We start from the raw sequence: 26854 nt of genomic DNA on the forward strand, positions 1-26854 counted from the left end.
TTTTGTCAACATGAAAGCGTATACATAACCCACTTTACTATATAAATATTGAATATACACAGTATATTCAATTGTTTTTTTGCCTTCATATCATCAATGTTAACCAGCATTAAAATTTCATTTACTGTGTTAATACTAGCATAAATCTATAGTACAGCAGTTACCAAAAAAAAAAGTCTAAATAATTGGAATAACAGCCCGTCTAGATGACAACAACCAAAAAATAAAGGCAATTGTTTTTTTCTTTTGCAATACTGTATGCTGATGAATAATGAACAGACACATTCATTTTAATAGCAACACTTTACAATAAGGTTCCATGAGTTTACCTGAATTAACAGTGAAAAATTATTCTAAAGCATTTAGTACTCTTACTATATGTTAATTTCAACATTTACTAATTCATTATTAAAATCAAAGTTGTATCTGTTATATTATATTATATATAATATTATTTAGTGACCCTGAGCTGACATGAACTAACATTGATTTTTGGTTACACTATTTTAAGGTGTCCTTGTTGCAGTGTAATTTTACATTTAATACCGATTAATATGAATAAACTACATATACTTACTATATGGTTAGGGTTAGGATGAGGGTTTGGTTTAGGGTTAGTTAATTATGCATAATTTGTTTAGTTTTTTTTCCATAGTAAATACAAGGACACCGTAAAATATATTTCACCTTTTTTTTTATATATTGACAAAAATTCATAAAAACTGCAACAACTAAATTGCTCATTGTTAGTTAATGCATTAACTAATGGGACCTTATTGTAAGTTTTTACCATTTTAATAAACTAATTACAATTTAAGTAGCGCTGTCAAACCATTAATCGCGATTAATCGCATCCAAAAGTTTTTGTTTACATAATATATGTGTGTGTACTGTGTATATAATTACACACACATGCTTGTATATATTTCAGAAAAATATGTTGTTTATATATGAAATATATTTACGTATATATAATATAAATTATAAGATGTAAATATATACATGTAAATATTTTATATATACATAAATATACACAGTACACACACATACCTGTATATTATGTAAACAAAAACTTTTATTTTAGATATATGATTAATCATTTGATAGCACTAATTTTAAGTAAATAGGGTCCATTTTCATTTCATGTTGACTTTATCGGATTAAAAGTGACATATGTTGACTTTGCAAAAATGACCAAAGTTTATGCACTAATATATGTATCTTAGATACTGGCAAAAAAGAAATAAAGTCAATCACTTCATTGATTAGCAAGTATGTCGTTCCCTTGAGAAAGTTCAAATGTGCATCATTCAGTCAAGTCATAAAGTTCCAGTTCATCTTCACTCACATGATTCATCCTTTAATAAAATATCAAAATAGGAATATGAAAATAACACCCACATTCTCCAGTCTGTTTCTCTAGGCAGTCAGACGGGGCTCCATTTTAATAGCATTAGTTTTTCTACAGATTTAAAAACTGATGTTCAATTTAGGTGAATTAAAAACATTCTAGACCGAAGTAACAGGTTACGCATCGCCAATATTGGATACCTATCGGACATTCAGATGATTCGTTTTTGAGTAAATGTATATTTAAGATGGCTGGTCTTATTCTTGTTAACTATTTGAGAAAACGCAGATCAACAGAGGCTTAAGGACATGATGCATTCATGGCAGTTTCACAACAGGTCCATTCCAATCAATAACCAGATTAAATAATATTCTAAAAGTATACACAAAGAAGTGTTAATATCATTTGAATGCAAACAGATATACCGCAATATCAAAGGGAAAGAGTCCATTTTCCTAATGACCTGGCAACCACTGCTGAAAGATTTTCAGCAGGAAACTTAAATGTTCGAAATTCATCCAGCTCTTCGCATAATGGCTTACGTTTGAGTCTGATTCCCATCTGGAGGATATAGAGAGGTTTGCAATGTTACATACTTGAATTGTTTGGTTCAAAGTGGACGTCCACTCATTCGTCAGGGCTGGTTCCTCTCATCCTACATTTTCAAAGTCTGGAAGGAGACGATAGCTGGTCGCTGGAGTCTGTCAGCTCATGTATTTGAGCTTGGATATCTGTGACGGGGCGGTTAAGGTGGAATTGGCCGACACCACGGGGGCCATGGCGGCGTTTCGGCTGCTCACGAACATGGGATCCAGACAAGCCACTTTGGCGGCGAAGAAAGCGTGGATGCAGTGGAGAACCGCAAAGAGGTTGGAGAACTCCAGCTCCTGGAAACATCGGGGGAGAAAACACGATCGTGAAGAAAGGAGGAAGCCGAAATCAAATCAAACTCGGCGCATGAAAGTGCTTGCATTTACAGCCTACGGGGAAAATAATCAAACAGGAAATTCATATTATCACACTTTATTTTTATCTGCTTCCTTCAGCTATTTCTTTTGCACTGGCAAGATTATGATGTTTTTGAAAAGTTACCAAAAAGCGTACAATATGCTGATGATCCATACTTATTCTGCTTCAGGTATATTAAAATGCTTTTTATTTTTCATAGACAGACTTTATAATGAAAGCAAAAAGAGTGAACTTGCCTTTGCTTCAATAAGTTTTGTGTCTTGATTCTGGAACAAGAACTTGATTTTGCTCTTGCCGTCATCTGATGATCCTTTCAGCTGAGAGAATTTATATCTCCACAGCACTGCCTATAATGGAGGTTTAAATTATGCATATTAATAACTCTATAGACATGACTAAGTATCTTAAATTAACTGGAGAATTGTGGAAAATTACTTTTTATATTTCAAAAATATTTGCATTGAATATTTCATACCCATTAAGCTGTTGTTTATTCCAACATTTTGTTTTTTGTTCCTTTCATAATGGAATTTCTTAGCTTGTAATTATTTAGCATTTTTCAGACAAACAGCACAGGCATATCTCACACAAAGGCATCAAGACTTCTCATATTTGTTTTATCTGACTGTTTTAATGTGGACAACTTGAATTTCTGGAGAAAAATAAACCTATAATTATAATATTACTGGATAACCGATATCTGATGCTGAATTTTCCACTGGGGTACAAGTTGTTAGGAGAGAATCCTTAAACGTGGAGAGAAAACAAGTCTTAGTGTTCTCTCATGTTCCCCCCTTAAAATAGAAATGTTCAATTTATGAGTAAAAAAAGTCTGTTTAAAAACTTTGGGTCTGTAAGAATTTTTTTTTTTGTATTTTTGAAAGAAGTTATGCTCACCAAGATAAAGATTTGATAAAAAACAGTAATATTGTGAAATATTATTACAATTTAAAATAAGTGTTTTCGATGTGAATATATAATTTATTTCTGTGATGCAAAGCTGAATTTTGATCTTTCAGAAATCATTCTAATATGCTGATTTGCTGCTCAAGAAACATTATTATTATTATTATCTGTGTTGAAAACAGTTGTGCTGCTTAATAATTTTGCTTAATTTTGTTTTTACTGTCACATTTGATCAATTTAATGGGTCCTTTTTGAATAAAAAAATGACAAAATATTTTTTAAATATTAAAGTTCAAAATTTTACTTCAAAATTTCACATTTAATTCCCTATGTTATTTGACTTTTTTGTCATTGTTTGTGAAATTTACTAGCAATTTAAGTGAAAACTGCTTCTACACCAACTGTTTTCAGTGTAGTGTATCTTATTAACAAAAACTAAAAGATTGAAAATAATGTTTTGACGTGCAACATTTTTTTACCACACCAAAACTACTTTTGGCACACTTGGCCATTGTAGAGTGTTAATTCTACACTTTGTGTGAAAATATTACTTTTATTACTTTTAAATATTATTACTGTGAATAAAGCAAGTGCCAGTCTGTTATTACAAACAGTCACAGTATCTTAACAGAGCGATAATATTAACAAACACAACAGAACATGCTTTAAACAACTACAGAAAAAAATCTATTATAACAGGCAAATGTTTATATATGTTTACCTAACATACAGTTGACAGATGAAGAGTGTCATTAAAAAGAAGAGACGTTTCTATAAATATTATACTATACAGTATACATAGCAACAGAGTAGCTCAAATGAATGAGTACTTGAGGAGAATTTAATAACCTGCGATCATGCATTTTACTTTTACTTAAATTAAATTAAGGAGGAAGGTTGCATGCTTCACCTTTGTGGCAGCATCGAAGCAGACGAAGCCCATGCTGAAGTCGATGGTGAGTCCCATGAGATGACTGTCCATGATGCAAGCGTATGTTTTACACTGAAACGGGAGACACTTGGCATTGTTAATCAGACAAACTGGCAGACTCAAACATCTCCTCCATCTCTTAAATGTTTAATTAGGACGATAAGTGTCGTACATAATTATTTTGGGAGAAAAATAAACAGAAGCGATTTTTTGGCACGAGGCACGGTCAGGGTTTTGCCGCATTAGTTTGGTTTAGTGGGACAACTTGGCAGCAATTTTATTTGTGCCCACCCTTGTTTTGCATGAATGTGAAACAGTTGCAGGAAATTGTCCTGCTATAATCTTGCTAGAATATGGAAAATAGATTTTCTTCAATGCGAGAGTACATGTTGTACTTACATACTGTATAATACTTCAAATATACATCAGTGGATCCTGTACATGAACTTATGGCCATTTCTACAACTCTGGCCAATTTTATCCAGTAAGAACTAAAACTCTATTAAATGACATATTTCACACTACTTTAATTTGTGTTTATATAGTGTATATATCAGCGTTAATTTAGTATCATTGATATACCATTATAGTTTTTGTTAATATTTTAAATGAGATTTTATGTTTATATTGTCTGTTTTCACTTAGTAAGTTTCAGTAATTCCGTTGTATTTTTGTCATTTTATTCATTTTTTAAAAATATGTCTATATAGTTTTTTTATTAATTATTTTTGTATATCAAGTTAAACAAAATGATTATGAGAATAGAATAAGTTTTTATAACACTGTAATAAGGTTAACATCAACTACATTAGTTAACATGAACTAACAATGAAAAATAATTCGAAAACATTTATTAATTTTAGTTAATATAAATTTCCACATTTATTAATACATTATTAAATTCAAAAGTAGTTTCTGTTAACATTATTTAATAGACCTGAGCTTATATATATATACACTATATTGCCAAAAGTATTGGCACCCCCTTCTATTGTACAGGTTTGACTACTTTAGTAATTTCTATGAGCACAAATCTTAATGTTTAAGCATATAATGATATTCTAGGGAATTGTGTGCTTCTAATATTATAGCAACAGTTTGGACAGGACCCTTTTCTATTCTAACACGACAGTGTCTCTGTGTATAATGCACGGTTCAAAAAGACATGATTGATTCAGTCAGTGTGGAAGAACTTGACTGGTCTGCAGAAAGCCAAGTCCTGATCCCAGCTGAACACCTCTGGTGTGACTTTATATGCAGACCTTGAGCCGAAAAATAAATATATATATTTATTTTCTTTTTTTTTTTTTTTTTTTACAAATGAACAAATTAACTGCTCATTATCAGTTCATTTTAGTTAATGCATGAACTAACATAGGTAGCTAATAGGACTGTATTTTAAAATTATTTTTATTTTCTGTATTATATAAAAAAATTTACCTATTTTTTTGTATTTATTTTATTTTATTTAATGTTTACTTTATTTAAAGTAACAATTTTTTTTTTACTTAAAAAAAAAACAAACAAAAAAAACATCTGACACCTTTGTTTCGCTAAGACTAATATAACAACTAGCATTTAATGTTCCTAAATTCACAAATTTAATATTTTTATACTTTTCTGCATCATTTTGACAAAATTACAGATCGACTGGAAATGATACAGAAAAACTCAATTCCATTCACATGAGATTGTCTTTTATTTCATCTCAAACTCTTTACCAACACTTTTGTCCAGCTGGTAAAAAATATCATACACTGACTTTTGATCAATTTTGTTATCAAAATTATTGGCCAAAAAGAGGAGCAAAAAGTGTCAAATTTATGTGCATCATTTTCACACACTAAAAAAATCTAATGACAGATGTTATGTTTCACTATCTGAAATGAATATTTTAGTTTTCAAAATGTTAGCATTCATCTTTTTATTATGGATTTTCATATTTATGTTTGAAAGCTTGGGTCTGGGACAAGGGTAAAACACTAAAACCTATCCATAAATAACCTCTGACAAGTGCTGTAGCAAAAAATGTGTTTACATGTGAACTTCATACAAAAAAATAAAAAGTGGAAATCTGTTTTGATACAAAAACAACAGCTGGCACATAAAAGTGGGTGTAGCTGAAGAAACACTCATTCAGCAGGTCAAACCCTGGATTAGATTAGATTATTTGTGAACAATGTGTTTCCTTCAAGTACTGAATAACAAATGACATTTAATCTCTTTTTGGCACAGCCTCAATCGCTCAGAGTTTGTGTTGTTCAGATGGTGGCCAACATTGTCTGGCAGGTGCAGTTTTATTCGCCTCGATCTTATCTCAGCTCTGCTGGGTTTGTTTATCATGCCAAGAAGACGAGCGAGACGTAACATCGCGGCTGATAGTCTCTCATTTCATTTCATTTGATTTCACTTACAGTGTTTGATTTAGTCGGTCTGAGCAATTAAACTGGAGTTGGCTTACACTAACTCTGGCAGTTCAGTACCTGTATGCGCTCCACTTCGAAGAAGGTGGCCATCTGAAAGGCTTTCTCCCACAGAAGCAGCTCACATTCCAGCTCCACGCTGAAGAAGATGTCCTCGCCCGAGTCTGTCTGAACGCTGAAGCAGTACTTCCGCTTGTCCACCAGCTCATTGTCCTAAAATGATGCATTGAGTTAGAATGATGTTAAAACACATAAATGTATGATTTTATGGACTGGCTCATTCTCAAAAAAATGAAATAAAAAAAACACATTTTTAATTTCAGACATGAAAAAGATGTCAAACAGCCAAATAACCAACCAGTTATTAAAAATTGCAATAACAAAAAATATAAATATAAAATATAGTTTTTAAATTATTTGAAAATGAATTTGCCTGAAAAAAAAAACAATATACACAATACTTGAAACATTATGATTTTTTAAATTATTTTTCCCCGCCATAGATTCATGTCAATCAGCATATTAGAATGATTTCTGAAGGATCATATGGAGTAATGAGGCTGAAAATTCAGCATTGATCACAGGAATAAATTACATTTTAAAATATATTCAAATAGAAATTAATTATTTCAAATGGTAATAATATTTCACAATATAACGTTTTAGTTTGTACTGTATTCATTATGAAATAAATGCAGGTTTATAGTGAGCATTAGAGACTTCATTAAAAACATTAATAAATCATAATAATTATACAGTCTATTTATTTATTAATCCCTGAAAAGAAGCATGCATATGGGATGTTAAATGCAAATAAGAATAATATTGCTACTTTTTTTAACATTTTCATTTTATTTTTTACTAATATTGCTCTTTTTTTTTATTTCCCTACATGATTAATCAAAACAATTTAAGTAATTTGTAATTAAAAGAATTTAAAAATAATTTTTGTCCCTTTGTTTCTGATATCAAATACAAAAAGTTGTACTAATGTATTCTAATCCTAGGTTACTATTGTCACTGGTGTTGGAACCCTTTAAATAAAAATGATAGAAATAAAGAACAAAAGTCATGTTGTACTTAATGCTAATTATTTAATGATGTGAATTAATCCTTTCCATCTGCTTTTATGTGAGAAAAATGAGCTGAATTAAATTCATCACATACTGTGAGTCAAACAAACAATATTTTTTGAGAATAACATAATTACAGATATAAAATTGTATTAGTGACTAAGAAAAAGATTATTAAATATTTTGACATGTTTTGCAATAATGAAAGGGCTTTAAATTAAATGTGGCCTATATTAGAAAAACTAGTTATTATACTAATTATTACTCAATAAATAACAAAAGAACATGTAGGAGGACAATGATTTATCACCAACTAAATATCTGATACCATTACAGTATTTATTTGTAAGGCCTGACACAAGTGTGATATATAATGTGTGAAATCCCAAAGTACTTGAACCTTCAGTATCTTGAACATGATCTCGTAGACTGTGAAGCTCTTCTCAGCTCTGGTCCAGTCCCAGGTGGTGACCTAGAGGAGTTTAGATGGCTGTTAGTCGTTACAGACAGTGCATTATTCAGATTAGCTCTGGGTCACTTGCTCTCACTGCGGCCCTCGAGGGATCATTCAAATGCTACATGAAGTAAACAACATCCTGCTCGCCGACGAAAGAGGGAAAAACCCCTGAGATCCCGTGTACGAGAATGACTCACGCTGAGTATCGGCAGTAACCTCTAATACCCAAAGGCCAGTGAAGATGGATCATGACAGAACAGAGAACTCGGAGTGTTTTCTTCAGATTCAAGTGGATCAGAGCAGAGTTTTCAAATGTCAGAATACCAGTCAAGAACTCTGCTTGAGTAAACACACACACACACACACACACACACACACACACTCACACACACACACACACACACACACACACACACACACACACATACACACACACACACACACACACACACACTCACACATACATACACACACACACACACACACACACACACACACACACACACACACTCACACATACATACACACACACACACACACACACACACAAACACACACACACACACACACACACACACACACACACACACACATTGGGTGATCATCTAAAGATCTCCTTGATGCATGGAACAAGACATAATAAAAAGGTAATATATGGCGTTTGGAAGTAGTGCATTAACTTGGTTAACCTAGCCATTATTATCATAAATGTTATTATTAATATGACAATAATAAAACATTACAAACAATTATAAACAAAACATTTGGATACCTTTAATGAATTTAATATATAAATGCAAATGCAATAATAATAATACTAATAATACAAATAATAATAACCCTTTGTACTTTATGAACAAGCAAAAAAGATCATCCAACACAAAAACTTAAATAATAAAATTATATAAAAAATAATACAAATATTTCCATAAATAAATAATTTTAATACATTTAATGAATTTAATAAATTAATGTAATAGTAATAATAATTTACTTTATAAACACATTTCTACTGTGTGATTCATCAGAGCATGTTAAAAAATATATAAAAATAATATAAATATTACAAATAAACAAATAATTTTAATACATTTAATAAATAAATGTAATAATAATAAAATCCTTTTTCTTTGTTTGTTTCTGGCCTTACTACATGTTACTCCAAATGAAAAAAAAAAGTGTTTTAATAATATTACAAAAAAACATAGAATAAAAATATATTCATGCATTATAAACAAATTAATACCAATACTACTAATATTAAATAATAATGATAATAATAATAGCAGCAGTAGTAATAATAATAATAATAACCGTTTTACTTTTTTAACATGGTACTGGTCTAATTGTGTATGATTAATCACTGAAGTTACTGCTAAGAAAATAAAATGATGGTCTCCATAATCGTTCATCAAAATTAAATGAAAAAATGACTTTCTTTTTTATAAAGGCCTTTTATTTTTCAACCCCTCCAACCTTTTGTCATACAGAGACACTTTTCATGACCACTTAACTTCCAGATGCAAAAATCAACTCATCCTATATTTGGTCTGCTTGAATGGCCTTTGTTACAAACAGCAACTGACATTCAAAACATATCTTCTTTGGGGGCTAACCAGATTAACCAAAACTTGGCTTTGTGCACCTGAAAAATTCAACTTTCTACCTAGTCCTTCCTGCAAGGCAACATGTCAAGTGTTTACTGGTGCAAGCGGAGAACATCTGAACAAGCTGAAATAACCCGAGAGAGAGAGCCTTTGGACAAACTGCTGAGTGTTATAAGTTCTCTCCAATGCAATTTTGCATCTGCGTATCCCATAATAGCTTTTCACATCCAAACTTTTGATCTTCCTCCCACTCCACCATCAAATTACAATTAATGGCAGATTGGATGAAGCTCTTTGATGTCTCAATCTCTTCAGGATAAATTAATTAAGTGGCAACATCTACAAGCACCAACTACAGCAATTCCTCATTTCATCAGAACCGTACCATCTGTCGTGAAATACGGGGGGAGACCGAGAGTTAAAAACCACTGTTATCAATGTTATCAATCTCCATATTAGGAGAGGTTTACCTTTAATGAGACACTTCCCAGATTACCATTCATGTTTCATTCTAAATCATTTCCCAGAATTATGATGAAGGTGTTTAAATTAATTGCTGTTTGTGTACAGAGATTAGGCTTTATTAAATGGAGGTGTTAGAGCATCAGGTTAGGTGATTTAGCCTGCGGCCGGCTGAACAGATTAATGGATTTCATAAAGTCGATAACAAATGGAGCAAATAATGTGGACGCCAACTGCTTGGGGGTGAAATTGGGCAATTCTTTAAAGAAATAATTCACCAAAAAATGAATATTTACTCATCGTCATTCCAAACCCATAATGTATCCTGCAGTGTTATTATAGTATTATTTACATACCAGTAAAATATTTTTTTATATTTTTAAATTAGCGTCTATTTTTATATTTTCAGTTTTCATAATAATTTTAGTTTTTGTAATTTTGTGTAGTTTTTTCATATTTATTTTAGAATTATTTGCATACTATTAAAGTATTTTTAATACTTTAAATTAGCTTTAATTTTTATATTTTCAGTTTTCATTATAATTCTAGTTTTTGTAATTATTTTGTTAAATGCTTTTGAAATTTTGGGTAGTTTTTTCACATATATTTTAATATTATTTGCATACTATTAAAATATAAAAAATTTCAGTTTTCACAATAAGTTTTTGTAACTTTGTTTATATGCTTTTGTCATTTTTATAGTATTTTTCATATTTATGTTTAGTATTTTTATTTCAGTAATTGAATGATTTTAGCATTTATTAATTTTAGTATTTAGTTCAGTAATTTAGTAATTTGTTTATTTAGAAATGTACTTCAAGTTCAACTTATTTTATTTTATTTTTAATACATTTTTATTTAATTTAGTTGCCAAGGCAACATTTTTAATTTCGAATTATAGATTTTTACAAGTCCAAATTTCTAATCTTTCTCATCTTTATATTTTATTTAATTGCATCTTTATTTCAGTTAACAAAATTATTTTTAATAGATATATTTTCATGGAATATCAAATAATTTTTTTAATTATTCTTTTAATTTGATATATTATATTGATATGACTTGAGTGCTATATTACAAGTTAATTGATATTGCAATTGATTTGCGTAAAGAAAACACTGAAATTCAGCTTTTATTCTTTAGTTTTACACTAAAAACAGCTTAAAGGTTTTAAATGAGTGAGGAAATAAGCATTTTTTGGACAAGTATTCCTATAACAATTCTTCAGTGCAATGAACTACACTCAAGAAAAGTTTCAACTAGAGTTTGATGTGCTTTCATAATTGTCACTGTTTTTTTTAGTCAAAGTTGCCCGAAGTAGAATAAATATTGCGTGCATATGCTAAATATAAAATCATATAAAAGTCAGCTATTTAAACTGAAAGGCTCCTGATGCAGTAAATCATGCAGAAGAACTCACTGGAGGTGCGGAGAATTTGAAGAGAGACGAACCCCTCAAGGCAAGAAACTTTGGTGTGTACATTCGGTCCTGAACAGAATCTTGTTCCTTCTCCTCCACCCAGCCCATGTATATAATCTAAACCACAGAAAGACACAAAAAGAAAGTGCCAAATAGGTTATAGAAGGACTAAGACGTTCCAAGTAATTAGTCTGCACAGAATTTCCAGGAAGAAACACTCTTCTCCATTCAACATTCGCCAATAATCAAGTCTAATTCAAAGCTTGGATCATTTAAAATGTCAGCACTGGGAGGTCACAGACTAAAACCGGACACTGTGACCAAGTATCTGTCAGTCTGTGTGTGTCAAATGGTTTTGAGGAGCATGGCGTCAGGCGGTTCAGAGAATCTCAATGCCCTGTGCACCTGACTCTTGTCTTTCTGCAGGGCACATGCGTCACACCGCATGAAGAATAGCAGCTCTGACAGAAAACATCATTGTGGGGCTTCATTCAAGTGAACTGACCAAGTCACTCGCTCTTTCAGGGCTTTATCTGGATCTCTGCAGGCTTTCTGTCACTCTTTCAAGGTCCAATTCACACCTTCTCAACAAGTCTGATTCTGTTTCCTTACCTGCTGGTTTACTGGAAAGTTTCTGTTGATCTTCTTCACCTGCAATAGAATTATGAAGATTTAACAGGTTAGACTTTTGAACATGCGTTTATAAAAAAACGCATATTAAAATATATCAAATAAAGAAATAAATATTTTATATTTAATGTATAGACCATTAAAAATATATATATTTATAATACATATTTAAAGTTGATGTGTTCACTAAAATAATTAACAGATTAGACCAAATTTTTACATATTATAAAATATATACTGAAATGTATAAAATAATGTGTGTATGTATATATATATATATATATATATATATATATATATATTTAAAATGTATTTAAAGATGATGTGTGCACAATCAATTTTTTAAATATGCATATATTTTACAAGTATATATTGCATTATAAAATATAAATATAAAATATAAAACATGTACTTTTAAATTGATAGATTTAAATATTTCTATATATTATATTTAATATTTATATACCTTTAAATATTTTACATTTATGATTAGAAGAATATATATTTAATACTTAAAGATAATGTGTGCACTATAATTAAATAGTTTTTTTTAATAAAACATGTAAAATTAATATATTTAAAAAATATATATATTGAATTATAAAATATTAAAAATACATTTTGAAATAAATAAATAGTTTAAATCTTTATATATATTATTTTTAATATTTAAATACGATTAAATATTATATAAGTTTTAAAAATATTTTATAAAAATATATATTGAAATATAAAGTTAATATAAAATATATTTTCTAAATAAATAGATTAAAACATTTCTGCATATTATACTTAATATTTATATTTTTGTGTTTATATTAACATACATATATATAAAACGTGATATGTCCACTATAAAGCAGGCACATGCGTTTTGGGGGATGAAATCTGTGGAAATGCCTTGATTTATGTCATTTTTTTACTTTTGCATTTCATATTTATTAATTCAGCAGATGCTTTTATCCAAAGTGACTTACAAATGAGAAACATTTTAAGTAATTTACTGTATTTTAAGAATATTTAGTGCAGGAAACACTAAAAGTATAAATCTATGAAACGGTAGGACGTTAAAGATACGCAGGTTTCATGAATCCGTTTCAATCAACCTCAGATTCTTGACAGCAAAGAGATTTTCTAGACAACTCAATCATAAATCCTAACCAATCTGCTTCACAGATATAAGATAAAGAGCTCTGGTGATCACCGAATGACCTTTAGCGTGTCTCAGCCCAATTATTCAAGTAGCAGATAAAAGAACGCCATATATCTTGTGTGTTTCAGACTAACGGAGGAACTAATGTTCATCCAGAGCTCAGGAGAATCGCTCCTGCTGTGAAGCTTTATTCAAGATTAACATTCTCACTAGCTTCATTACCCACGTAACCCCGGCCAGTCACTGCTGCCTCACAAATGACTCTAATAGCTCCATTTGAATGTGGAATAAGGTCTATTTTCCTCGCAGGAAATGGACTGAAAGCTCATCCAGATGGTCCCTCTGAAGGATAATTCAAAGCAAACGCTACAGTACACTGTTGTGAGGAGCAAACTTATCATCTTCTTTGAGAGGATTTTTCGGGAAATGCTAAACACACTCAAAATAAATGAACGCAAGATGGAGGATTTTTGTAGGGGGGCGCTCAAAAGCGAGTGATCTGGGCCATGAGGCAAACGCTGCGCTCTATCGGTAATTAAGAGTGAAATCCTTCATTGTGTGGGAAATGCCATAATCTACTACATTGAGGGGATTACAACACATGACCTGCCTGGAGAAAATGAACATTTATGACAAATAATTCACTGTCTTCCCGAATTACCTCCATCATTGAGCATAAATGTAGTTTATCGCACAAATTGGTTCGGTACACTCTCTCCAGAGACAATGAAGCACTATAAATCTGCAAATGTTGCCCTGACACAGTTGCACAAAGATCATCCGGTCCAAACAAACCACAATACCTTGTGTTTTAGGTGGTATTTATCAAAGAACTTGCAGAGAAACAATGGTGGAAAGAGGAAAGGAAATGAGGGAGAACAAAAGCAAGAAATGTCACGATTCACGCTGAATATGTCAGAGAATGAGCGCTAACCATTAAACCAGTGTGTGTGTGTGTGTGTGTTTGACTTTCAAATGTTTCTTGAGCAGCAAGTCATCATATTAGAATGATTTCTGAAGGATCATGTGACACTGAAGACAGGAGTAATGATGCTGAAAATTCAGCTTTGCATCACAGAAATAAATTATGCTTTTAAATATTTGAATCTCATGGTTCAATGTGATTTCAGATTTTTGGACTCCTCTATACATTGGGTAGTCACATTATAAGACATAGAGTTTAAATTTCATTAGTACAATCACTGTTTGTGTAAGAATTGACTTTGGTTCTTAAATAGCTACACTTTTACCATGCTGAAACTGCATTTGTACTCACGTTGTGCTTGGTGAGGGCAGAAACGTTTGAAGCTATTGCTTGCAGCCAGTCGGTGCATTCATCAGTACTGGGGCACTGAATTACCCCGCTGCACACCCCATCCACAGCAATGACTTGAAAGGCATTTTGCCTGAAGAAATTAAAAATATGTACACTCAGGAGACATACCATAAAATGCAAAAAGTAGCTAACTAATGTCTAATTCTCTTTTTTCAATTCACTTTAATTCAAAGCAATTTAAAAAACAGATTGATTTAATTCAATCCAATTTAAGAGTTTTCAATTACGTTCCACTTGATGTGCAAAAAGGTCTCATTTCAAATAGCTTAACCTCATCAAAGTTTGCATTTGGTATTAAAGGTCTAATGTGGTTCATTTGGGAATGGCTGTGAATTAATATAACCCCTAAAATACTAATCAAGGAAAATCCTGTGTGACTAGAATACAAACAGAATTACCAGATGAAAGCAAGAGCAAAATACATCACATTAGGCACTGCAACTCTACAAACGACTGTAAGTGCTATCAAAGCTACAGACAAAACAGAGACATTTATTGAGTGGTTCCTGCTCAGCTCACCTGGAAATGTCAGTACCTGGGACGTACTGGGACAGACGCGCATGTAAGAGGGGGATGAGACGAAGATCCATCCATCTCTTCTCCCAGCGCAACCCCGGAGACATCGGCCAAGACGAGCAAGACAATGTGTCCTGCCACATACATAGAGATTACAGATTAAGATGACAGACAGAGAGATATAGATAGACAGACAGACAGACAGATAGATAGATAGATTAAAATCAGATCTGTTTTCAGCAAGCCATTCTAGTCCATGTTGCTTTAAATGCTAATGAGCTCTGCTGACCCCGCCCCTCTCTTCCGTGGGGTGACGAGCAGACTGTAAACTAGTGATGGGTCGTTCTTGAACGATTCGTTCATTTTGAACGAATCTTTAATGTGACTCGAGAAGAACGAGTCGTCTCGGGGAGTGATTCGTTCAGTCGCGCATGCGCATTGCACAGCATTCTCGGGTTTGAGTCGTTCGTTCATCACGTGACAAAAGAACGAACGACTCAAACCCGAGACTCGATATAAAAGAACTAATCAATTCTCTTTCCGGCTCAGGCTGCATTGGTTAAGCGTATGGGGCTGTCACGTGATGAACGAACGACTCAAACCCGAGACTCGATATAGACGAACTAATCAATTCTCTTTCCGGCTCAGGCTGTATTGGTTAAGCGTATGGGGCTGTCACGTGATGAACGAACGACTCAAACCCGAGACTCGATATACAAGAACTAATCAATTCTCTTTCCGGCTCACGCTGCATTGGTTAAGCGTATGGGACTGTCACGTGATGAACGAACGACTCAAACCCGAACACTTGTCAGATAAGAGGTGGTGCGCTAATCATAGACTAAAGACCCAGGTAAACAATTAAGTAATATTTTCTGTTTCTTATAGCATAGTTTTGTATTGTTTGTAGTGTGATAAACGTTTGCATAAGTAGTAGATGTGTTTGGAAAGTAACACGTAACATTTGAATTATATTTTGCTAAAATGAACGAAATGAACGAAATGACTCGAAAAAAGATTCGTTCATTTTGCTGAACGAGACTCAAAGGTCCGAGTCGGTAAAATGATCCGAACTTCCCATCACTACTGTAAACTTCAGTCGCAAACCTCGCGAACTAGCATTTCACGAGTTCACGCTTACATATATTTAGCACGAGTAACGTAATGCGTATTTGGCGAGTATGGTAATACGTAGTTGGCGTGCTGTCCTGGGGAAGGGCTCCGAGCTCGGGAATGGCCCGAACCCAGAGTATCGCCCATGGTGTGGTTAGAACTTTAGTGATAATGGTGGAGAATGAGTGGAGGTATGTCAGCTGTATTTATATCCGTGTTGATTAACTTGATTGCGTGCCACTTGTGTTTAATTAGGCTAAGTATCTGACGTGCTCCTCCCGAACTTTGTTAATAAAACATCATATATTACGAAAGGTGATTTGCAAAGATTCATAAAAAGCCCTTATACTCACTTCTTCTGTAGATGAAGCTGGATCATGAATGATTTGCGTGAACATAAATGCATTTAGGCAGATTGGGGATCATAGCATTCCTTTCACAAATGAAAGTAATGTTAATCCTCTGCGTCTTCAGTGGCTCAGATGTCGGGAGTAAATAACGACTGCTATGTTCATTATTACATCCAACAACAAAACACCTCAATCGTTTAATCTGAGACATTCTTGTCTTTCCCTGCACCGGAGTCGACACAATGACGGACAGCTCTCAGCTCACTCGGGGCGGGACTAAGGTAAGATGGTCTTGTCAATCAACTATCATGGGAGGGGTCTGTACAAAACTACGTCATTCGGACAGGAATCTCAGATTTGAGAAAGGGGATTTTAAAATAGGGATTTTAAAAAAAACACTGGGTGGATTTTTATCATTATAGGGTGGATGTGTACACACACTTTCAACACACATTTATGTTCAAACAACATGTAAAGTGAATTTTGCATCCGATGACCCCTTTAATGCTGCTCAGAGGTGGCATAAATGCATTTCCACAGCAATTACAACTGTATGCTTTGATACTAGGGGCTGAGATGGGTCTGAGCAGACATCATTTAGTCTGGCTTTATTCGGCATTGCATTTTTACACTGAATTTTGAGCAGGCACAGAGCAGCTTTTTACTTGGATGTGTAAAGATGCCTCATGTTACCAAACTTGACCCTTAATTTACACTGCAAAGGTGGCACAGAAGCACTTCTGAAGTGGCATTTAGGCATCTTTACACAGACTGTTCAATGCTGCTCAGAGGTGGCATGAATGCATTTACACAGCAATTATCAGCAATTATACTTTGATATATAGTGGGCTGCATAATTTAGTCTGGCTTTTATGTGGAATTGCATCTTTACATTGAATTTTGAGCAGCCTTATCTCATAGTCAGATAGATAGATAGATAGATAGATAGATAGATAGATAGATAGATAGATAGATAGATAGATAGATAGATAGATAGATAGATAGATAGATAGATAGATAGATAGATACTAGGGGTGTAACGATACACATATTCGTATTGAACCATTCGGTACGAGGCTTTTGGTTCGGTACGCATTACAAACCGAATGATTCGTTGGACTAATCCTATTACGTTTGGAAAATAAAAGCTTAAAGTGTGTGAAATATCAGTGCCACTGCGCTAAACAACGCAGCCCAAACGACGTAACAGGCAACGTGCTGTCTGCCCCGTGATAACCTCCCCTTGCTGGGGTGCTTTGAAAGACGATGATCTTGTATCGACGATAGCCAGAGATATTGTCAAAAAATCAGTTATTGGAAATATTAAGAGGATTTGGCATTTCCAATTAATGTAGGCCTGTTACATTCTTATTTTTATTAGGCCTATTATTATTATGAAGTCCCTTTTATTATTAAATTAAAAGTAGCTACAATTAATTTGCCCCGCAATAAATAACGCATAACTGACGTGCTGCGAGGATAAGATTAGGCTATATTTACTCCTCAATTAAAATGTTTTTTAAAACAGGTCTATTAGGCTATACAATAAATTATAGTCCTATAATTAAAATATGAACACTGCAGTCATCAATAAAAATCAATGAAATAAAAAGCTTTTATTTCAAGCACCGACTTTCAAAAACAACCTGTTTAACATGAAATACGTTTCTTCTCTTTTTTTTCAGTATGTACGGGCCACAAGAGAAATATAAAGGGAATAAATGAAAACAGCTATAGGCCATACCGTTATCAGCGTTCGTCTCACGTCGTCTCTGAGAGAATAAGCGGCGTCAGATGCCGAAAGCTCCATCATTACTCCGTCATTCCGTTTTTACTTTCACTTTCTGCTTATAGTGAATTGACTGAGATTAAGACGTTCACCAGCATAAATCTTGCGCAAAGTTTGACGCGTGCTTGTGTGATATCCATTGGCTCGCCTTCATGGTTTAAAACAGAAATGTTTCCAACATTGCGATGTAACCAATTGCCCCGCCCCCCCCGTATCAAAAACGTACCAAACCGTGACACCACTGTGTCGTATCGAACCGAACCGTGAATTTTGCGAACCGTTACACCCCTAATAGATAAATAGACAGACAGACAGACATATTTTTGTTGTTTGATGTTTACCGTGTTGTTGGGATGGTAGTTCAGATGTAGGCCGCTGTCACACAGTGGAGACGATGTTCCGCTGCTCTGGTCACTTGGTATACCTAAAAAAATAAAATAAACTGGTAAAAAGCAAAGTTATTTCATTATAAATTTCACTTTAAAAGACTTTGACACTTTAGGTTCTATATTAACCGGTGAATGTAGCGTGTCCAAACCCAGACGTACATGAGCAGTCCTCACACAGCGGCAGCTTCAGAAATGCAGGCGTCCTCTTTAGGAAAGACACGGTCAGAGTCACTTCCTCACCTGCGTTTCGCAGAACCTGCACCTGAGAGCAATAAATAAGCTTGCTTGTTCATTTATTAGAATGGATCCATCACTCATTTTGTTGCAATTAGTCAAGCTTTTAAAGGGTGAGTGAATTACTGACACAATTCTGTTAAAAGACTAAGCACAGGGATAAAGCCCATGCACTGCTTTGTAAAAACAGCACTGATTGAACTGAAATCTAGAAATGATGAAACATACCACTTCTTCATGACGATAACTCCTCACGTTAATGCCGTTTATCTAATGACAACATTAGTAAAAGGGTAAAAATCAGTATTAAAAGGGAGTTATTAATAGATCCTGATATGCATTACCGTTCAAAAGTTGGGGTCGGCAAGTTTTTGTTAAAGGGATACTCCACCCCAAAATGAAAATTTTGACATTAATCACTTAGCCCCATGCCGTTCCAAACCCGTAAAAGCTTCGTTTGTCCTCGGAACACAATTTAAGATATTTTGGATGAAAACCGGGAGGCTTGTGACTGTCCCATTGACTGCATAGTAAATTGCACTGTCAAGGTCCATAAAAGTATGAAAAGCATCGTCAGAATAGTCCATCTGCCATCAGTGGTTCAATCTGAATTTTATGAAGCGACGAGAATACTTTTTGTATGCAAAGAAAATAAACATATAACGATATTTATTCAACAGTTCGTCTCCTCTCTGTCTTTCTGTATCAGCTTAGCGCCATTTAGGAGAGCATCCGATGGACGCAAAGTGCATACGCTATTCTCAATCATCAGTAACGCATGGATATGCTGTTTCCGTTCAAATCTGCGTAAATCATGCATTACTGATGACAGAGAATAGGGTACGCACTTTGCGTCCATCGGATGCTCTCCTAAATGGCGCTAAGCTGATACAGAGAGACAGAGAGGAGACGAACTGTTGAATAAATATTGTTATTTTTATTTTCTTTGCATACAAAAAGTATTCTCGTCGCTTCATAAAATTCAGATTGAACCACTGATGGCAGATGGACTATTCTGACGATGCTTTTATACTTTTATGGACCTTGACAGTGCAATTTACTATGCAGTCACAAGCCTCCTGGTTTTCATCCAAAAAATCTTAAATTGTGACAAACGAAGCCTTTATGGGTTTGGAACGACATGGGGGTAAGTGATTAATGACAAAATTTTCATTTTGGGGTGCAGTATCCCTTTAAGTTTTTGAAAGAAGCCTCACCAAGGCTGCATTTATTTGATCAAAAATACACTAAAAACAGCAATATTATGAAATATTATTACAATTTAAATGAACTGCTTTCAATTTGAATATATTTTAGAATGTAATTACTTCCTGTGATTGAATGCTGAATATTCATTAGTGTCACGACCCTTCAGAAATCATTCTAATGTGCTTCTAAAATGCATTTTAATATTTCTTATCTTCAATGTTGACAGTTAAGCCTCTTCATATTTTTGTGCATATGGTGATATGTTTTTTCAGTATTCTTTCATGCATAGAAAGTTGAACAGAACTGTATTTATTTGAAATCTTCTCTAACATTACAAATGTTTTACAATCACTTTTGATCAATTTCTTGCATCCTTACTGAATAAACATTTTTTTCTAAAAATTGTACTGACCATAAACGTTTGAACAGTTATAAACAATCTATAAATCTTTTAATAATTAGAAAATTGCTTGTAGCAAGTACATCCACCTGAGATCTGAATCAGATCAGATTTGATGATACAATAATATTAAGAACAAAAAAAAAATTATATTAAGGATAGTCTATGTCAAATAAAGCTGACAGTCAATGCAAGCATATTTTGTTTATTTTTATGAGAATACCATTGATATTATGAAGAATTCCCACATCTAAAATATGCCCTTCATGTTCAGAAAAATACATACATAATTCAGAATGAATAAATAATTGGAATAACACTGCTCCAAAATGACAACTCAAATTTCCATCAAAAGAAAGACGCTCCCTAAACATCTGCTGCCTGAAACTGAGCAAATTACATTAAGACACCGTGGGAGTTTTAAAGGGTCCCTAACACAGAAATTATCTTAATCTTATGACCCCATTTATGTATCTGTGCATACCTGGAGAATTCCATCTCCAATAAACAGAAGTCCGGAAAGTTCAGCTGCAAACGAAAGAAAAGACAAAAGCATAAACCAATAAACAACTTATTTCTGAGTAGGAGAGAAGAGAGAGTAAATAAACAGCCTACCCTTCTGTTCTTTTGATATTTTAGATATAACAACAGGGATATGGTGTTCGGCACCACCCTATGAAAAAATGATAACACAAAGACTTTCAAAGTCTTGCAAGAAATGTGAGAGCAGAGTGAAAGCTGCGAGAAACTGCACAATCACCTTGATGCTCAACCCAAACCCTCCGATTGTCTGCCGACGGATCGTTACTGTTCTTTCCTGTAAGGAATCAAAGGAAACTCGTCACTTTCATGCCACACCGTGTCTGCGTGTTGAGGACGACAGGTAGTTTACTTTTCATTTCAATTTGGTTCATGAAACTGAGAAGGTTCTTAATTAATTTTAATTGCCTCCTTTTCATGTAGACTTCCCGGTGGAAAACGGCACCATGCCAACAATGCCAGTAACTTAATTAAAGGGCAGTGAATACAACATGATCTGTCTGTTTAAACCAGCGCTAAAGCTGCTGTCTGCTGTAAGGACAATGATAGATGCAACACAATAGTCAGAATATTCTGCCGCAAATGCCAGGGAAATATGCACTTGGCAGTTTAATTCTATATCAGACAATGACATTGAAACAAAGGGGCACAGGTTAACCGGATTAAAAATGAAATCATTCAAAGCAAATTCCTACATGTGTGATGACACATTCCAGAGCTGAATAATGACTCGGAAAAAAGGCAGAGCTGTTCTTTATCTTATTTTGAGGTAATGCCTCGGGCTACGTATTTATATCCTGAGCTGCACAAACATATTTCAATGAAATGAACTCCAATAAAACTCACAGTTGTAATTAGCAAAGTCCTCTTGAAATAAGCAATAATATACTGTGTTCAGAATTATGAATCTATCAATATCATGTCAAAATTCTACATAAAAAGATACAATTTCTCTGGATTAAAAAGTTAATATTTGTTTTATTCTATAAAGGTCTGATAGCATTTCCTCCTAATTTCAAATAAAAATATTGTAATTTTTCTGAAAATTACACTTGGTCAAAATATGACCAATGTTTTCATTTGTTGTGATATTGAATTGTTGTTTCATTTGTTTTTTAACTCTTCTGAAGTTAAAAAAAAAATTGGTATTGTGTTGTCTAAAAATTAATATATGTCTGAAAACATAACATCTTTTTTGTTATTTTGATAATTTTCATGCTCTAAATGACAACATTTTTATTTAAAATTTGGAAGAAATGTCATCAGTAGTTTACAGGATAAAACAAAAAACTCAAATATAACTATAAATCATAAATCCAGTGAAACTGAGAATTTTCAAGTGGTCTCTTAATTTTTCCAGCGCTGTACATACATAAACACATATATTTTTATTATATATATTATAACATATTCTTCACAATCTAAATTTATATATTTTTAAACAATATGCAGGAATTAATCCTGTTTGTTCATGTTGAGATTCATTTGCTTAATATATATATATATATATATGTATCTAAATATATATATATATAATTATTATTATTATTACTATATTACTATAAGACCAAAAATGTCAAAAGGGTAAAATTTGCTTTCATGTTGATATGACTTTTACTTAATAAAATAGCATTTTAATGAAAAATTGTCTATTTTTTAGACTTAAAAATTGTCTATATAATTGTGTCTATTTATGTCTTCATACTCTAAAAACTCACTTATATTGTAGTCAGGTGATTTAGCCATTGTAAATGATATTTTTGACCTTACTGTTATCACATTAAGAACATGTTGAGGGAAACTGACTAAACACTTTCTTCCAGTGTAGGCGATGCAGTCCCTGACATGTCCACAATAACAGAATGTGCTTAACAGCTGTTTCACGTCCTGGCTTTGCATTTTCCAGGACTGGATCAATCTGGTTTATAATGAGAACTGCTGAACTCACACTCGAGTAGAACGCTTCTCCAGATACACAGATGACGTCTTGCTCTTGAATGGTGAGAATATCTTTGGCCAGGTGCAGACGGATATTGAAAGGCTCCTCGCTACCATCTTGAAGCAAATAAATCCCAGTCTTTGTCTGAAACAGCCAGAGTCACACAAACATCTGTAATCCTCACTTGACAACATGAAGTTAATTAGCCGTGAAACTGATCGCATGATAAATAGCGAGGGCTTGTGTTTGCAGAGTCACGTTTGCCTGGCAGAGTCACAAGTGAACATTCAAAGTCACTGCAGAATATCAGGGAGAAAAATGATTGCTAGACCATCTGGACTTGGTTATTCATTTGTGGGAGATGTTTTGCCTCTCCTCTCATCCAAGCGGCTTCATCAGTTATCTGAAAGTGGGTTAAACATCTTCACACCACACAATGTCATAATGACTGATGAAGCTTTTTGAATATGTGACAAAATATCTCCAACAAATGGATAATGAAGTCCAGATGCTCTTGAATACATCGCATCTTGACAGACTGCCTGTCAGAGGCTTATTGGCTGCATATTTATTTAGTATTTACCACAAGGCCTTTACTTCAGTAGATAAATGTTTGAGAAAAATGGCATGAGAATCATGTAGCTATAAGGCACTGTGAGCACTTTAACTTCCAACTGCCTCGCAAGATGTAATTTTGAGTAATGAAACGTTCTTGCCCTACAGTAATCATTTAAAGTACAGCAGATAGGGCGAACTTAAATGGCTCCGCTTTAACGGTTTTTAAATAACACTTCATTAATGGGAGTTTCTTCAAGTATTCAAGTTTTAATCTCTCTTAAAACACTTTACACACTGTCATTGGTTTAGTGTCCAATTTAGTGTTTTATGTCCAGCAGTGTCTATACTGTACATTCAAGAGCGGGGAATCAGTCATTTTTTGAAAGTTATGAACATTTCCACAACATCAGAAAAACATGTATTGTGTTTAATACATTAAATGCCCGTATCTCATTCACGGTTATTATTTCCTAGTAAAAAAGCAGTATATTTAAAATACATTTATTAAGTATAGTTCAAATCTATTAACATATTAACTGACAAATCGCTTGAGACTTACTGATATAAAAATTATAATTACATTTTATTTGGAGTACTACTTGTGCATAATGCACATTTCTTAATATTAAGCCTAAAATGTGTTTTAATGTCACTATTGATGAGGATTGTATGATCTAATAATATCAGTCTTTAAATGCAAGATATTTAAAGTGTACCTGAAGTATACTTGCAATAGTTCCACTTTAGCACAATCAAATATACTTTAGTATACATTTTGTTGGACTTCAGCACTACTGCCGCACAATTAAAATGCATTAAGTATTAAGTATGCAGATTTTAAGTATACCGGTTCAGTATAGCAAAAGTACAATTGGAGGGTATTTTTATTATAAATATGTAAATGCATTTATAGTATACTTAGCATGAAATAAATGTATTTCAAATACATTTTACTATATTTATTTTTCACTAGGGTAGTTAAAACTAAAACTGAAGCTAAAATTAAAACAATATTAAAAAAAAAACAATGAAATAAAATATAAAAACCTTTTCTTTCAGCTAATTTCAGTTGTACAAAAATAACTAAAACTAAAGTATAAAAATTATTACAAACTTAAAAAAAAAAAAAAGAAATTGCAAACTTGTTAGCATTAATAAAAATGAACTCCAGGGACATAATAGCTATTAAATTTGTGCTCTCTGCATTCATAGTAGCCTTGTATCCCATCCCAAACTGCATTAATATAATGCAGGACCCATCGAATGTCTTAAATTTTAACGAATTGAGAAGAACATCCAGATTAGTGGACGATCAATATTTCTCAGTAGCCGATAGACACTGATATATAGCATATAAAGTACAATTAGCCGGTCATTATTGCAAAATTAATCCTGACAGGGTGATCAAGACCACTAAATGAATAAATCCTTGGACTTAAATATTGATTCGAGTTGATATTATTTACTAATCTTGCATTTATATGATATTAAAGCATTCGCAAAAAAAATAAAAAATACAGCATTACATAACAAAATGAACATTGCTACAGTAATATTACAGTAATTTTAATAATGAAGTCTTCTGTGGTCATTTTCACTGTAATCCATAACTGAGATCCATAGCTGTGATTCTAAAAATGAGAGTGCAAGTTTGGTGTTTTGAGAGCAATCGGGTCCTTGAAATCAGGAATAGTTCACCCAAAAATGAAAATTTGCTGAAAATGTTCCCCCTCAGGGTTTATGAAGCGAAAAGTTGTGAGTTGTAATAAACAAATCCATCACAATGACGTTTTTTTCCCTTTAAACTGTTGCTTCCAGCTAAAACACAAGTCCTCCATAATATTGCTTTCTCCGGTGAAAAAGTTGTCGGAATCAGGACAGAAAAATGCACAGATCAAGCACTGTTTACAAGCAAAGACAGTCCCAAACAGTTCTAAACAAATATGTGTGTGGATTTTGATTGGATTTGACTTTTTCACTGGAGGAAGGGTCATTATGGATTATGGACTAGTATTTTTGGCCAGAAGCAATAGTTTAAAGTTAAAAATATCTTAATGATGGATTTGTTTCTTACAAACACGCAACTTTTCACAAGATGTTAATTAATGGACTGGAGTGGTGTGGATTACTTGTAGATTATTGGGATGTTTTTATCAGCTGTTTGGACTCTCATTCTGACGGCACCCATTCACTGCAGAGGATCCATTGGTGAGTGATGTGATGCTACATTTTTCCACATCTAATGAAAAAACAAACTCATCTACATCGTGGATGACCTGAGGTTAATACATTTTCAACAATTTTTCATGTTTGGGTGAACTATTCTTTTAATAGTCTTACTAATTAGGACACAAATTAATTTAAAATATGTTTATAATTGATTATTATACAGTGCATAATAAAACAAATGAGATATAATTTCTTTCACTTTATAAACGATTAATTTTAACAATAATAATAACAAACAAACAAACATCATTACATCGATTCATAATTTCTGTTAACCAGAAAAGCAACTGATATACAGTTTCGGCAAGGAAATATCTGACCACTGGAAGGTGCCGCTGACCAAGAGTCGTCAAATAAATATATACATTAAACATAAAATAGGATTTAGCATAATAATTGCAAAGGACACTAAAAATAGCCAAATATCGATTATTCAGTCAGTCATTAATCCATATCGTCGTCACAGATTATTTTTGTGGCATATGGCTTTTTACTTTCTTTAACAGATTGTAATCCTCGTTATAATCCTTATATGAAGTCCTTATTGTTATCTAAAAAATTAAAAGCGTTTCAGAAAATGAAACTGTAAATCTGTTGTCTGTTAAATAACCGTTTCTTAGTCTGCAGACAGGGGAATTAAAGCAATCGGTTTTGACCTAACATCTTTGTTCCCCAGTGGAAAGTCAACAAATCCATTTATTTGATCGATGTGCTCCTGCCTCCCTCCATGACTTCAGCGAGCATTTATTTGGATTGAGTTTTGTTCAGCAAATAACGCTGAAATAGATCTGTTACAAGTTGCATGCGAACACTACTTTATCTACTTTGTTTAAACTAACAAAATGTTACAACAGTAGCATATAAAGCAAT

At 33.1% G+C, this 26854-nt stretch overlaps 1 protein-coding gene across 1 annotated transcript in view; it reads right to left on the reverse strand.

Annotated features, from left to right (window-relative positions):
* Positions 1-1343: 1343 nt before the first annotated feature.
* The window catches only part of LOC306863169 (gamma-1-syntrophin-like), a 32166-nt gene continuing 6655 nt past the window's right edge, over positions 1344-26854 (reverse strand). The window contains exons 3-18 of the mRNA XM_079406380.1: positions 23207-23341; positions 21479-21535; positions 21334-21391; positions 21203-21246; positions 19338-19379; positions 19035-19137; positions 18828-18910; positions 15238-15368; positions 14659-14788; positions 12212-12250; positions 11600-11716; positions 8054-8125; positions 6641-6793; positions 4137-4229; positions 2557-2667; positions 1344-2238 (exon numbers count right to left, since the gene is read on the reverse strand). Coding sequence (XP_079262506.1) covers positions 2056-2238; positions 2557-2667; positions 4137-4229; positions 6641-6793; positions 8054-8125; positions 11600-11716; positions 12212-12250; positions 14659-14788; positions 15238-15368; positions 18828-18910; positions 19035-19137; positions 19338-19379; positions 21203-21246; positions 21334-21391; positions 21479-21535; positions 23207-23341 — 1551 coding nt within the window. The 3' untranslated portion in view covers positions 1344-2055. The remainder of the gene's footprint in view (positions 2239-2556; positions 2668-4136; positions 4230-6640; positions 6794-8053; positions 8126-11599; positions 11717-12211; positions 12251-14658; positions 14789-15237; positions 15369-18827; positions 18911-19034; positions 19138-19337; positions 19380-21202; positions 21247-21333; positions 21392-21478; positions 21536-23206; positions 23342-26854) is intronic.

Source organism: Barbus barbus (genome assembly GCF_936440315.1).
Source record: "Barbus barbus genome assembly, chromosome: 44".
Lineage (NCBI taxonomy): Eukaryota > Metazoa > Chordata > Actinopteri > Cypriniformes > Cyprinidae > Barbus > Barbus barbus.